Source organism: Rhinatrema bivittatum, chromosome 8, assembly GCF_901001135.1.
Source record: "Rhinatrema bivittatum chromosome 8, aRhiBiv1.1, whole genome shotgun sequence".
In the NCBI taxonomy this organism is placed as follows: Eukaryota; Metazoa; Chordata; class Amphibia; order Gymnophiona; family Rhinatrematidae; genus Rhinatrema; species Rhinatrema bivittatum.
In genome coordinates, this window is record NC_042622.1 from 256,027,623 (window position 1) to 256,041,453 (window position 13,831).

The 13,831-nt window shown below is 50.8% G+C and overlaps 1 protein-coding gene across 2 annotated transcripts in view; it reads left to right on the forward strand.

The window, feature by feature from the left end:
* PACS1 (phosphofurin acidic cluster sorting protein 1) overlaps window positions 1-13,831 on the forward strand; it is a 478,069-nt gene that overhangs the window by 368,639 nt on the left and 95,599 nt on the right. For both annotated transcript variants that reach the window (XR_003858449.1, XM_029614641.1), the window contains exons 18-19: window positions 3,617-3,719; window positions 4,171-4,213. Coding sequence is in view for 1 of the 2 variants with exons in the window: in XM_029614641.1 (XP_029470501.1) it covers window positions 3,617-3,719; window positions 4,171-4,213 (146 nt within the window). In the remaining variant the exon portion in view is untranslated. The remainder of the gene's footprint in view (window positions 1-3,616; window positions 3,720-4,170; window positions 4,214-13,831) is intronic.

Below are 13,831 nucleotides of genomic sequence, written 5' to 3' on the forward strand. Positions count from 1 at the left end.
CTATCCATCATCCACAAAACCCTACACAATAATGAGATACACTGGCTTAATGACTCGCTCCAGTTTCATATCCCCAACAGGCCTACCAGATCATCCTACCTAGGGACTCTTACCGCCCCCTCACACAAATCTGCCCAGCTCACTTCCACCAGAGAACGTGCCCTCTCCATCGCAGGTCCTACACTTTGGAACTCGATGCCGCCAAACCTTCGCCTGGAACACTGCCCAAACACCTTTAAAAAAAAAAGTTAAAAACCTGGTTATTCAACCAAGCATTCACTTAATCCCATCCCAGTCTCTGCACCCCTACCATTTTCCATTTCTCCATCCATTTAACCTTTATCCTCCTAACATTCCTATAGCTATCTCTGGTAAACCCAAACATTATACATTGTCATAACAATTTGCTGCAACCACACTAGGCCTTTTGACTGTCATACAGTTTTTGTAAATATATTTTGTAATATAGTTGCTATCTCAACAAATTTGTAAATTTGCTGTATCCTTCTATTACTCTTACTGGGTCCCTTAGACCATTCCGCATTCTCTCCCCGTTTCTTATGACCCCTGTTAATTGTAACTTTATCCTTCATTTCGCACTACTAGTTTTTTGGTTCCCCAGTTGTATGTGAACCGATGTGATATCCATTTAAATGTCGGTATATAAAAGTTATAAATAAATTCTACCCATAGAACGGGCAGAGGCCCTCATTCAGTTAGCAAGGTCCATTTCCTTACGGACACAAACCACAGCTCATCAGTTTCTGATTCTGCTAGGTCACATGGCCTCCACAGTTCATGTTACTCCTATGGCAAGGTTGGCCATGCGAGTTGCCCAATGGACTTTAACATCACAATGGATTCAAGCCATTCAACCACTTCACTATCCAATTCAAGTAACCCACCAACTAAAATCATCTCTACTTTGGTGGACCAACAAAGACAACCTGTGCAAAGGCCTACATTTCCAACAACCAGTCCCAGAGATTACTTTGACTACAGATTCATCCACCTTGGGATGGGGAGCTCATGTAGACAATCTCTACACTCAAGGGACTTGGACAAAACTCGAAGCAACATATCAAATCAATTTTCTAGAGCTCCGAGCTATACGTTATGCACTACATGCGTTCCAGGACCGCCTTTCACACAAGACTGTTCTCATCCAAACAGACAACACAGTAGCCATGTGGTACATCAACAAACAAGGAGGTACGGGCTCCTATCTCCTTTGTCAAGAAGCTGCACAGATTTGGGGCTGGGCCTTGAATCACTCAATGTCCCTACGAGCCACTTATCTGGCAGGCATTCACAATGTAGTGGCGGACCGACTCAGTCGTCAATTCCAACCACACGAATGGTCCCTGGATCCTGCAGTAGCAACCAGGATATTTCAACGTTGGGGTCAACCAACCATAGACCTCTTTGCGTCACATCTGAACCACAAAGTGGACAACTTCTGTTCTTTACACATACAGAAGAACAAGCCAGCCAAGGACGCCTTTCCTCGCCCTTGGAACTCAGGCCTACTATACGCGTATCCTCCAATACCGTTCATAACCAAAACTCTAGTGAAGCTACAACAGGACAGGGGGACCATGATTCTCATAGCCCCGTATTGGCCTCGACAAGTATGGTTTCCCACACTGCTAGACCTCTCAGTCAGAGATCCAATTCATCTAGGAGTAGTGCCCACTCTCATTACTCAGGATCGGGGTCGGTTGAGACATCTCAACCTTCAGTCCCTATCCCTGTCAGCATGGATGTTGAAAGCTTGATATTACAGCCACTCAATCTTTCATCTCATATATCTCAAGTGCTTATAGCTTCACGTAAACCTTCCACACGAAAAAACTATTCTTCTAAATGGAAGAGATTTACGTTGTGATGCTCAGCAAAAGATATAGATCCTTTCACTTGCCCCACACCTCCTCTACTGGACTATTTATACCATCTTTCGAACTCTGGTATCCAGACTTCATCTATACGAGTACACTTAAGTGCAATCTCTGCTTACCATAACAAGACAGGTGATGCATCTATAGCCACACATCCTCTCGTAAACAAATTTATGAGAGGTTTAACTAACCTTAAACCACCAATTCACAAACCTGTCCCAAGCTGGGACCTGAATTTGGTACTAACAAGACTCATGCGCTCCCCTTTCGAACCCATCGACTCTTGTAATCTTAAGTTTCTCACATGGAAAACTATCTTCCTCATAGCCATTACTTCAGCTAGAAGGGTTAGTGAGTTACAAGCACTTGTCACCTACGAACCTTATACAAAGTTCCTACATGACAAAGTGGTTCTCCGTACACATCCAAAATTCCTCCCCAAGGTAGTTACGGAATTCCACTTGAACCAATCCATAAATATACCCACATTCTTTCCAAGGCCTCATTCCCATCCAGGGGAAACAGCATTGCACACCCTAGACTGTAAGCGTACACTTGCTTTCTATCTAAACCATACTGCAGTCCATAGGAAATCCACTCAACTTTTTGTTTCTTATGATCCAAACAAGCCAGGTAAAGCAGTGGGTAAACATACCTTATCCAATTGGATAGCAAATTGCATAGAGTTCTGCTATGAACAAGCAGGCCTTCCTCTTCAAGGGCGAGTAAAGGCACATTCAGTAAGAGCAATGTCAACTTCAGTAGCAAATTTTCGTTCAGTGCCAATCTTAGACATATGCAAAGCAGCAACATGGAGTTCTCTTCACACCTTTGCAGCTCACTACTGCTTAGACAAAGAAGGAAGACAAGATTCAGCCTACGGACAATCTGTCTTAAAGAACTTGTTTCCAGTTTAATCCCAACTCCTCCTACATCCAATGTTCTGGGATCTTCGGCTGACTCATTCAACAACAATACTTCACTGTTGCCTCAATACAACATGACTCAGCCTCTAGCTTGCTATTCACCCATATGTGAGGACTAGCATCCTGCTTGTCCTGGGATAAAGTAAAATTGCTTACCTTGTAATAGGTGTTATCCCAGGACAGCAGGATATAGTCCTCACAGAACCCACCCGCCACCCCACGGAGTTGGGTCTCATACCTTTTATTATTTTATTTTTCTCTATCGCTTTATGCTATATAACAGACTAAACAGAGACACCTGTGGCAGAGAATATCATAGCATGCTGGGCATGCTCAGTGGCCTCACAGGGCCAGTCAAATGTTTCTAGAAACTTTGACAGAAAGCTTTCCCGCCTGGGCTCCGTTCGGTGACGTCACCCATATGTGAGGACTACATCCTGCTGTCCTGGGATAACACCTATTACAAGGTAAGCAATTTTGCTTTATCTGCCATCGTTTACTATGTTACTATTACCCTGGATCAGCAAGTGTCACAATTTTGTGCTGTTAGCACTAGGTTTTGTAGTGAGAGTTGGTAGCTGTGATGGGATTGAAATCTGGGTTTTTAGCTGCCACAGCTTTGTGCTCTGACAACAAGGTTGTACAGTAAGAGAGGTGGGATTGGGACTCAGCTTTGCAGGTGTCACAGTTCTGTGCTGCCATCACTAGCTTGTGAAACTGGAGGAATATAGTTTTTTGTTGTTGTAAAGTATTTACTGATGAACTTATGTGCTCTGCTTTTGTCTTCCCTAGAGCCCTTTGATGTAATTGGTAGGATCATGCAGTATGTGGCCGGTGCCTGTGTAACCCACCAACTGCCAGTAGCAGAAGCTATGCTCACCTGCAAACACAAGTTGTAAGTGACTGTTATCCACCATCTCTATCTAAGTATCAGCTTCAGTGAGAAATCTGAATTTTTCCTAGAAGTTGGTGGCCCTGGGAAGTAGTTGCATCATGGCCATTATTTCTCTGGAACTGAGTATCTGGGGTTGTTTTTATAGCGTACTATGGTTTTGTGTATCAAAATATCTCTCTAAATGTCCTTCCTTGCTTTTCTCTTCCCTTCCTCTGACAGCATTAGTGTGGTTGCTATTTGAATGTTCCCTCATGGGCAATTTATGGAGGATTAGAAGGGACTCTTGAGTGACATGTAAGGCTGCTTGAATTGTTTTTAGAGGCAGAGCATGGAAATATGTTGTCTTTCTTTTTTGGTCTAACCAAGATTTGAGGGACAGTACCTTGAGGAGGAGGACTGCTGAACTTGTAGCCATATCTTGCCTTTAATAGTTTTCCTGGTCTTCCAACAGCCAAGATGAAGACTCCTATCAAAAGTTTATTCCATTCATTGGTGTAAGTATCTCATTTGCTCCTTCCTGTCAATGCTTCCATCATCCTGCTTGGGGTTCTGCCTTACACATAGTTAATGGGGGGCACTTTTTATTGGGCACTATAGCGGGTGACTAAAATAGCTTATTTCCTAGCTTGTAGCAGATGGACTCATTACAAATGGGTATAGTGTGCTCATGCTAGCAGTTGGAGACGGATCTGACGTCTGCACGTGGTACATATACCCCTGCAGGAAGTGAAGCAATTCAGTAATCCTCTGCCCTGTTGGGGCGTGCATTCACACGTTGTTAGGCGCACGGCGTTAGGCTCACGTTGTTAGGCGCATGTCATTAGGCGCACGTTGATAGCATTCATAAGCGCACGGGCTTAGGCGCACGTTGCTGGGCGCATGTCGATAGCGTTGCTAGGCGCACGCTGATAGGCGCACCTTCATATAAGCGCACCTTCAAAGGCGCACATTGATAGGCGCACGCTGATAAGCGCACCATCATAAGCGCACGTTGATAGGCGCACATTATAGGCGCGCAGATCTCACGCATTTTACAAGGCGAATCGCATAGAGATACTAGATGCAATGGAGCGTATGAGAGCCCAGGCGTCCACAGGGCTGGCACTTCCGGAACCTGGTATAAGAGCTCTAGGCCTCTGCTCAGCATGCCAACTCAGAGCCACACAGAGCGAGGAAGCAGACTCCCTATGTGCCCAATGTGAGGAGGCCCTGGGAGTTCCAGGTCAGGGCCAATCTCAGCCCAGTTTAATTGCCAGTTCCTCAGGAAACACCCCGGACCTAGCAGGCTGAAGTGAGCAGCCGGGGAACCCTAGAGACCTGGTGCCCCTGAGGCTAGACTCTGCTTCACTCTCCTGGGTGGAATTATTCAAGGGGATTCATGCCTTTGTCCAAATGCAGTCTGCTCCCCGTACGGATCCATACGGATGACCCTGCCCCTGGACCGTCTAGGCCTAGGCATGGCCACTCGCCACCCGGAAGCCCCACTTATGGGGATTCAGATTGCTCTGAGGAAGAAGGCGAGCTTCCCGAGCAGGGTGAACCTCCCTCGGGGATAGAGCCATATCGAACCATGAGGCACTTCTTCCTTAAGGAGGATCTCCCAGACCTGGTCTTTGAATGCCTGTCGGAGTTGGCTGTCCGGGGCCAAGGCACCCCAGGGGAACCCAGAGTGAAACCCCTGCTAGAGGGCCTTCGTCAATCGGCACACCATTTTCTCCTCCTCCAAGCAGCACAGCAGTTGATCGATCTGGAGTGGAATGCACCGGAAGCCTCATTCAAAGGGGGTCGGGCCCTGTCCAGCATGTACCCCCTGGACCCGGCAACTAAGGAGCTGCTGGCGTGCCCCAAGGTAGACGCCATAGTCTGCGCAATTGTGAAGTGCACCACCATTCCAGTGGAGGGAGGGGCGGCCCTCAAGGACGCGCATGACCGGCGCCTGGACGCCATCCTGAGACAAGCCTTTGAGGTGGCAGCCATGTCCCTACGAATCGCAACCTGCTGCACCGTGGTGACGCGTTCCTGTTTGTCACAAGCCAGGAACAACACCCCGGGAGAAGAAATGGAATCAGCTCTCTCGTTCCTCACTGACGCTGCTTCCGACTTAGTTCGTACAGCAGCCAAGGGAGTGTCATCCTCAGTGGCAGCCAGGAGACAGCTCTGGCTACGAAATTGGTCAGCCGACTCCTCCTCCAAGGCACGCCTTACGAGAATGCCCTTCAAGGGATCCCTCCTGTTCGGCAGCGACCTCGAGAACCTGGCTAATAAGTGGGGTGCCTCTCCATTACCCCGTCTACCAGAAGACAGGTCAAGGAGGAACCAGCGCCCTCTTCCTAGACCATCCAGAGGTAGAGGCTCTCAACGCTTCAATCCCTACAGGACTCGCTACCAAGCACCTCGTTCTCAGACCAGGAACCAGTCCTTTCGGACCAGGCACAACAAGAGGGGGATCTGGCTCGGGTTCGGGTCCCGGCCGCACCCCGCAATGAGAATCAGCCGACCCATCTGGGGGACGAAGCCATAGGGGGTAGGCTAACCCTATTCTATCGCAGATGGGTTGAGATTACTTCGGACCAGTGGGTCCTCGCCATCATCCGAGAGGGGTATTATCTGAACTTCTTTCATCCCCCTCCGGACAAGTTTGTGGAATCTCCTTGTCCGCCCCTCAAGAGGGCGGCACTGGAAGCTACCTTGCGGAGGCTCCTGTCCGTAAAAGCCATAATCCCAGTGCCTGCATGGGAGATAAATTCTGGGCATTATTCCATTTATTTCATAGTACCCAAGAAGGGGGGCACCTTCAGACCTGTCCTGGACCTCAAGTCGGTCCACCGACACTTAAGGCTAGATCCTCCGCCCCCCCCCCCCCCCCACATCTTCATTTGTATATAGTAATTTATCTTTATTCTCCCCTCTTTATTTCTTTTCCCCAGTTCAAGTGCCCTGTGTTACAATGTAACTTTATGCTTTCTCAACTTCTTCAAAGTTGTCTCTTGTTGTTTCTGTTAATTGCTTAGTTCGATGTAAACCGAGCTGATTTGATCTGTATCAAGAAACTCTGTATATAAAAGCCTTAAATAAATAAATAAGGGTCCCAAGATTTTGCATGGAAACTCTTCGGTCAGTCCGAAGCGCAATACAGCCAGGGGAGTATCTCACATCCCTGGATCTGTCCGAGGCCTACCTGCATATCCCAATCCATCGGGATCACCAGCGCTACTTACGCTTCAAAGTCCTGAAACAACACTTTCAGTTCCGGGCGTTACCCTTCGGGTTAGCCACCGCACCGCGAACCTTTACCAAGGTAATAGTAGTGGTAGCGGCGTCCCTCAGGAAGGAAGGAATTCTCGTCCATCCCTACCCAGACGATTGGCTGATCAGGGCAAGGTCACCGGAGGAGAGCCATCGAGCAACCAGCAGAGTTATATCCCTTCTGGAAAGCCTAGGATAGGTAGTCAACATGAACAAAAGTTCCCTACAGCCTTCGCAGTCGCTGGAATACCTGGGAGTCCGATTCGACACCCAGGGAGACAAAGTCAGTCTGACCTCCAAGAGGAGATCAAAGCGATCCGTTTCTCAGGATCACCCCAGGGGCTATCCATCTTCGCACGGTTCCTTCCTTCTTACCCAAAGTAGTCTCACACTTCCACCTCAACCAAACCATATCCCTGCCAACCACGGAAGGGTTGAGGAAATCAGAAGCAGGTCGAATACTGCGTCATCTCGACATCGGCAGGCTGCTGTCCAGATACCTGGAGATGTCGGAAACAGTACGAAAAACGGACCAACTGTTCGTCCTTCGCAGTGGGAAGCGGCAAGGAGAAGCAGCCTCACGAGCGACTATTGCTCGCTGGATCAAAGAAGTTATTAAAGCGGCCTACATAGAAGCGGGAAAACCACCACCTCTACGAGTCAAGGCTCACTTTGCCAGATCACAAGCAGCCTCCTGGGCAGAAACCAGGATGCTGTCGCCTGCAGAGATATGTAAAACGGCAACGTGGTCCTCCATCCATACCTTCTCCAGATTCTACCGTCTTGACGTCCAGGCCAGGGAGGACTCAGCATTTGCAAGGGCGATCCTAAACGTACTTCGGGCAGCCTCCCACCCAGTCCGGGAGTAGCTTTTGTACATCCCATTTGTAATGAGTCCATCTGTTACACGCTAGGAAATGATGAGATTACTTACCTGTTAAACTCGTTTTCCTTAGTGTAGGCAGATGGACTCAGCATCTCGCCCGGCTGCCAATATTATATGGGGATTCACCGTTTCAAGGTAAGCTATGTTTCCTTACATCGGACATCCACCCTGCCGGGTGTCGACTCCTTCCGGTTGAGAACACTGGCGGTCTCCAGCTACTATCAATCGGTCAGGTTAATCATGTTCAGTTAAATCAATCGGTCAGTCACACATATATCTATACAGCTTTTGCAAGGAAGATTACTGAGCGTATGCACTTCCTGCAGGGGTATATGTACCACGTGTTGACATCAGATCCATCTCCAACTGCTAGCACGAGTACACTATACCCATTTGTAATGAGTCCATCTGCCTACACTAAGGAAAACGAGATTAATAAGTACGTAATCTCACCATTGGAGCTACCTTTTGCTCTCTAAGCCACAGGCAGGTACTACTGTATTTGCACAGAGGCAGTAGGAGAGCATTTACCAAAGACCTGTGAAAAGTGGATGCTTGATGTGTGCCCTCCAGAGGATTTCTGAGCTCAGCTTGAAATGTTGCCAGAGACTTCATTGGAAAGCCAGTCACATTTGTGGAAATTCAAGCCCATTGCAGGGACCAAATGTTGGAGATTGTTTCAAGGTGTAAATTATTTATTTATTTTTATTTATTTAATAAAATTTATATTCTGCAATTTACAGTGCCTATTGTTTAATGTGGATTACAAATCTACAATTATAAAAATAACACACATAATAACACACAGTACACATAAACACATAAAACAGTACAAGAGCATACATAGTCAAATATATCATTCAAAGGCTTGATTAAAAAACAAGGCTTTAAGTTTTTGCAAAATTTTAAATAGCTTGTTTCATAGTGCAGTTCATTAGGTATAGATTTCCATAGCATTGGGCTGTACCTAGAAAGGCTTTCTTTCGAGTATCTTGAAGCTTACGTTGCCTAACTTGCACAAACAAAAAATTTCAATTTGAGGAAAGCAGTATATGGGTCAGTGCATAACTCTTAATCTATCAGAAAAATATTGTATGATATCATTAAATTGTAATGCTTTAAAATGAATTCTATACCGTACTGGTAACCAATGTAATTCCTGTAAATGGTGTGTACCATATATACTCATGTATAAGTTGAGGGTATTTTTTCGGCCCCATAATCAAGATTTATCTGTCACTCATTGATAAGTCGAGGGTAAAACTTAGGGGGCTCAACCAGTTTAGTCTGGGTCTGAAAATCTTGCCTCTTTAAATCCCTCCCACCTACCTGATAGACTGCTTTCCTTAAATATTCTTCCTAGGCACAGAACCAATATTATTATTTTAAGTGTCAAAAGTATTTTGGGGCCGTCCATTGCTCATACCATGTGACAGGGGCTGGCCAATGGCACCAGTTAAGCCCCTGTCACACAGTAAGGGCAAAGGGCAGCCGGCACCATTTTGAATACTGACAGCTGATGGCTGGACCACCAGGGACTTCGGTGAGCTGGGGGGGGAGGGGTTCAGGAGGGGGGATTAAACAGGGAAGGCAGCCATGGGGGGTGAAGGATTTACAGGCAGCCAACGGCCCGGGAGTGGGAGATTGCTGGACCACCACAGACGTTTGAGTTTTGGGGGGGAGAGTCAGGATGATGGGGGGCTGTGCACAACATGTGTATAAGTCAAACCAGCTAATTTATGCCAATGTTTTGGCATACATTTCTTGACTTATACATATATATATGGTAATCCTTTCATTCCCTGTACGTACCTGGATCAGTCCAGACAGTGGGTTATGTCCCCAATCCAGCAGATGGAGTCAGCACAAGCTTTGAGGGGGCGTATCCATATATCCTACTACCCCCTCTGCAGGAGTTCAGTATCTTCTGACTCCAGCAGATGCGAGTAGGGGAATCAGGCTTCTCCTCCTTTTCCTTCTTTCTCACTTCTTTTGCTTGATTATTTTGCTGCCTTTTTCTCTGGATCAAGTTTGTATCAAGTCTTGTATAAAGTTAATAAAAAAAAAAAAAAAAAAAAAAAGTAAAGCAGGGTCCTTTCACCTTTGGGGGAGTGACTTATCTCTCCTGTCTCTTTTCTGCAGCCGTGCTGTTTTCTTTGTCGTTGCAGCAGGGGTAAGTAAGCTTTATTCCTCTGTAGTTTTTCTTCACAGCACAGCTCCCGGTGCCCGCGAAAGCAGGTGGTGCCGGCCTCTTCGTTTTTCTTCACTCACCCGCGGCCATTTTGCAGCTCTTCGTGGGCTGCTGCCGCGCTTGGGAAAGACTTCTGGGGCGGGTTGTGTGGCCGGGAAGGCCCCCCCCGCGGCACCCTCCTGTAATTTTGGACAGCGGGCAGTGCGGGCCGCCCGGGCCCCCCCGCAGCGGCGCTTTCGTGCGCGTGGCCCCCCCCCCCCCCCCAACCCGAGGCTTTTGCTCTTTTTTTGCCGCCTTTTTCATCTCTCCCCCGGCGATCCCGATGCCGCGGCAGTCGCGCTGTGCGGCCTGCGGCGACCCGGGGTCCCGGATTTCCCGGGAGGGCATCTGTGCACGATGCCTTCTCGGGGGGGAAGGTACCTCACAGTCCTTGACTGAATTTTCTTTTTTGCCCGGGCGGCGCGGGCCGGCCACTCTGCCATTTTTGGCGGGAACGGGGGCCAGCTTACATTCTGAGCGCCCGGAGGCGCAGGCCACGAGGGAGAACGTCTCTCGGGAAGACTCTACAAGCGGGGGCGCCCCCCCCCCATTCTGGTGCAGGAGCCAAGCACCCAGAGCCAGAGAGCGGGAACCACGCCGCCCCTCGAAACGCACCCGGGCAGGCCGGGATTCTCTCCGGAGTTTATCCTGCTCATGCATACCGCTTATCTACAGGGACTGGACACACCTGTGGGACCCCCCCCCCTAAGATCCCACAGATGTCGCCCTTGGCGCCGGCCCCCCCCCCCCCCCCACCCTTCGGGAGCGGGGGCCTCACGTCCTCCTACTCGGGTCCGTTCGGCGCCAGCGGCAGTGGGGGCGGTGCCTGACCCATCGGGACAGGGATCTGACCTCCCGGACGGGGGCCAAGGGGACGGCACGCAAGAAGGGGATGATCCGCGTACCCTATGCCTCTTCCAGAGGGAAGAACTGGACGACCTCATCCCGCAGATCATTCAGGAATTAGATTTGGACCCTCCACCGGATCCGCCTGCTCCAGTGGCTCCCGCTGTCGTCACCTCCTCAAAGAAGGGAGATCCGGTCCTGGCGGCGCTTCGGCCGAGGGCTCGGGCTTTTCCTATCCATGACTCGTTTTTACAACTTCTCACCAGGGAATGGGACACCCCGGAGGCCTCCCTGAAGAGCAGCCGGGCGATGGAAAAGCTATACCCGCTCCCTGAAGATTTTCTGGACCTCATCAAGGTCCCAAAGGTGGAATCCGCAGTGTCGGCGGTCACGAAGAGGACGACTATCCCAGTAACGGGAGGTGCGGCATTGCGAGACACACAGGATCGTAAGTTGGAGGTTTTCCTTAAGCAGGTCTTCGAGGTCTCCGCGCTAGGCATGCGGGCGGTGATGTGCAGTTCGCTTGCCCAGTGGGCTAGTCTCCTTTGGGTACAACAACTCCTCACGTCTCAGAATCTGCCGGCCGATGAGGCTGCCCAGGCGGATCGGCTGGAGGCCGCAGTGGCGTATGGGGCGGACACCTCGTACGATCTTTTTCGGGTCCTCGCAAGATCCATGGTATCAGTAGTGGCGGCACGCCGACTACTATGTCTACGCAACTGGGCGGCAGATACGTCCTCGAAGTCCAGTCTGGGCGCTCTCCCCTTCAGGGGCAAGTTCCTCTTCGGGGAGGATTTGGATCAGATCATCAAGTCCCTGGGGGAGAACGCTGTTCATCGGCTGCCGGAGGATCGGTTTCGTCCATCCAGAGCGTTTTCTTCTTCTCGGACCAGAGCTACAGGGGATACAGACAGACGGGCGCCCGGCCATCCGCCCCCAGGTCTCAGCCCTGGTCGCGCTCCTTTCACGGGCGTTGGCCCGCACGCACTACTCCCGGACCCGGGAACCCCTCTAACAAGTCTTCACAATGATGCCAGTCTCGCCCACTCCCCTGTCCCCAGGAGTGGGGGCCGACTAACGTTTTTCTACGCGGAGTGGGCGCGGATCACTCGGACCAGTGGGTCCTGGATACCATAAAACACGGCTACGCATTGGAATTTGTCCGCCCCCCGCAGGGAAGGTTCATCTTTTCTCCCTGTGGCTCGGACCTCAAAAGAAGGGCGGTGCAGCTGACTCTGGACAGACTCCGGGAGATTGGCGCTATTGCGCCCGTGCCCTTCGGAGAGGTGGGCTCGGGCCACTATTCCATCTTTTTCGTCGTGCCAAAGAAGGACGGTTCCTTCCGGCCTATCCTAGACCTCAAGGAAGTCTACAAATCCCTTCGAGTTGTTCGGTTCCGCATGGAAACGCTCCGATCAGTGATTGTGGCGGTACATCGGGGGGAGTTTCTCGCCTCCCTGGACTTAACGGAGGCCTACCTGCACATTCCCATCCGCCCGGACCACCACCGTTTCCTTCGTTTCAAAATCCTGGACCAGCATTTTCAGTTCACGGCTCTCCCGTTCGGATTGGCGACGGCGCCACGCACCTTCACCAAGATCATGATAGTCGTGGCTGCAGCTCTCCGGAAGGAAGGCATCCTGGTTCATCCTTATCTGGACGATTGGCTCATCCGGGCGAAGTCATTCGATCATGGACGCTCAGCGGTGACTCGAGTAGTACGGTTTCTACATTCCCTGGGATGGGTAGTGAACTTCTCCAAGAGCTCCCTCACTCCCTCGCAACGCTTGGATTTCTTGGGGGCGACCTTCGACACCCTACTGGGCAAAGTTTTTCTGCGCCAGGACAAGGCTCAATCCTTGCGGGATCACACACGACAGTTCTCTGCGTTACCAGAGCCCACCTCCTGGGACTACCTACAACTCCTGGGAGTGATGGGGTCCACCATCGACCTTGTACCTTGGGCTTTCGCGCACCTCAGGACCTTACAGTGGGCGCTCCTCTCCCGGTGGAAACCAGTATCACAGGACTACCAGATGATTCTCCCGCTCCCGCAGAATGCCAGGGACAGTCTGGGCTGGTGGTTGGATTCGCCGAACCTGGCCCGGGGCATGTCCCTCGATCTGCCAAATTGGGTGGTGGTGACTACCGATGCCAGTCTAGCAGGCTGGGGTGCAGTATGCGATCGAAGCGCCACGCAGGGAACGTGGTCCGCGGTGGAGGCGAAGTGGTCAATCAACCGTCTGGAAACCAGAGCGGTCTGGCTAGCTCTGCGACATTTCCTCCCGCTTCTTCGGAACCGGGAAGTCAGAATTCTATCGGACAAGGCTACCACCGTGGCCTACATCAACCGACAAGGAGGCATGCGCAGCCCGCAGGTTGCGCTCGAGGCGGCGCTACTGATGCAATGGGCGGAGCGTCATCTCGTCCGGCTAGCAGCCTCGCACATCGCCGGGGTGGACATTGTCTAGGCGGACTTCCTCAGTCGTCAACTGCTGGACCCAGGAGAGTGGTCTCTCTCCGACAAAGCGATGCAACTTATCGTCCATCGGTGGGGGGCCCCCCACCTGGATCTGATGGCGTCCGCTCTCAATGCCAAGGCTCCACGCTTCTTCAGTCGCCGGAGAGAGCGCGGCGCGGAGGGAGTGGATGCCCTGGTCCTTCCGTGGCCCCCACATCTTCTGCTCTACGCTTTTCCACCGTGGCCCCTGGTGGGCAGGATGCTCCGCAGAATAGAAAGCCATCAGGGGACCGTGGTCTTCGTCGCTCCGGAATGGCCCAGGCGGCCCTGGTTTGCAGACCTGCTACAGCTGGTGATCGACGGGCCAATCAGGCTGGGGCACCTCCCCCAGCTCCTACATCAGGGCCCGGTATTTTTCGAGCAGGCAGAACTCTTCTGTCTTG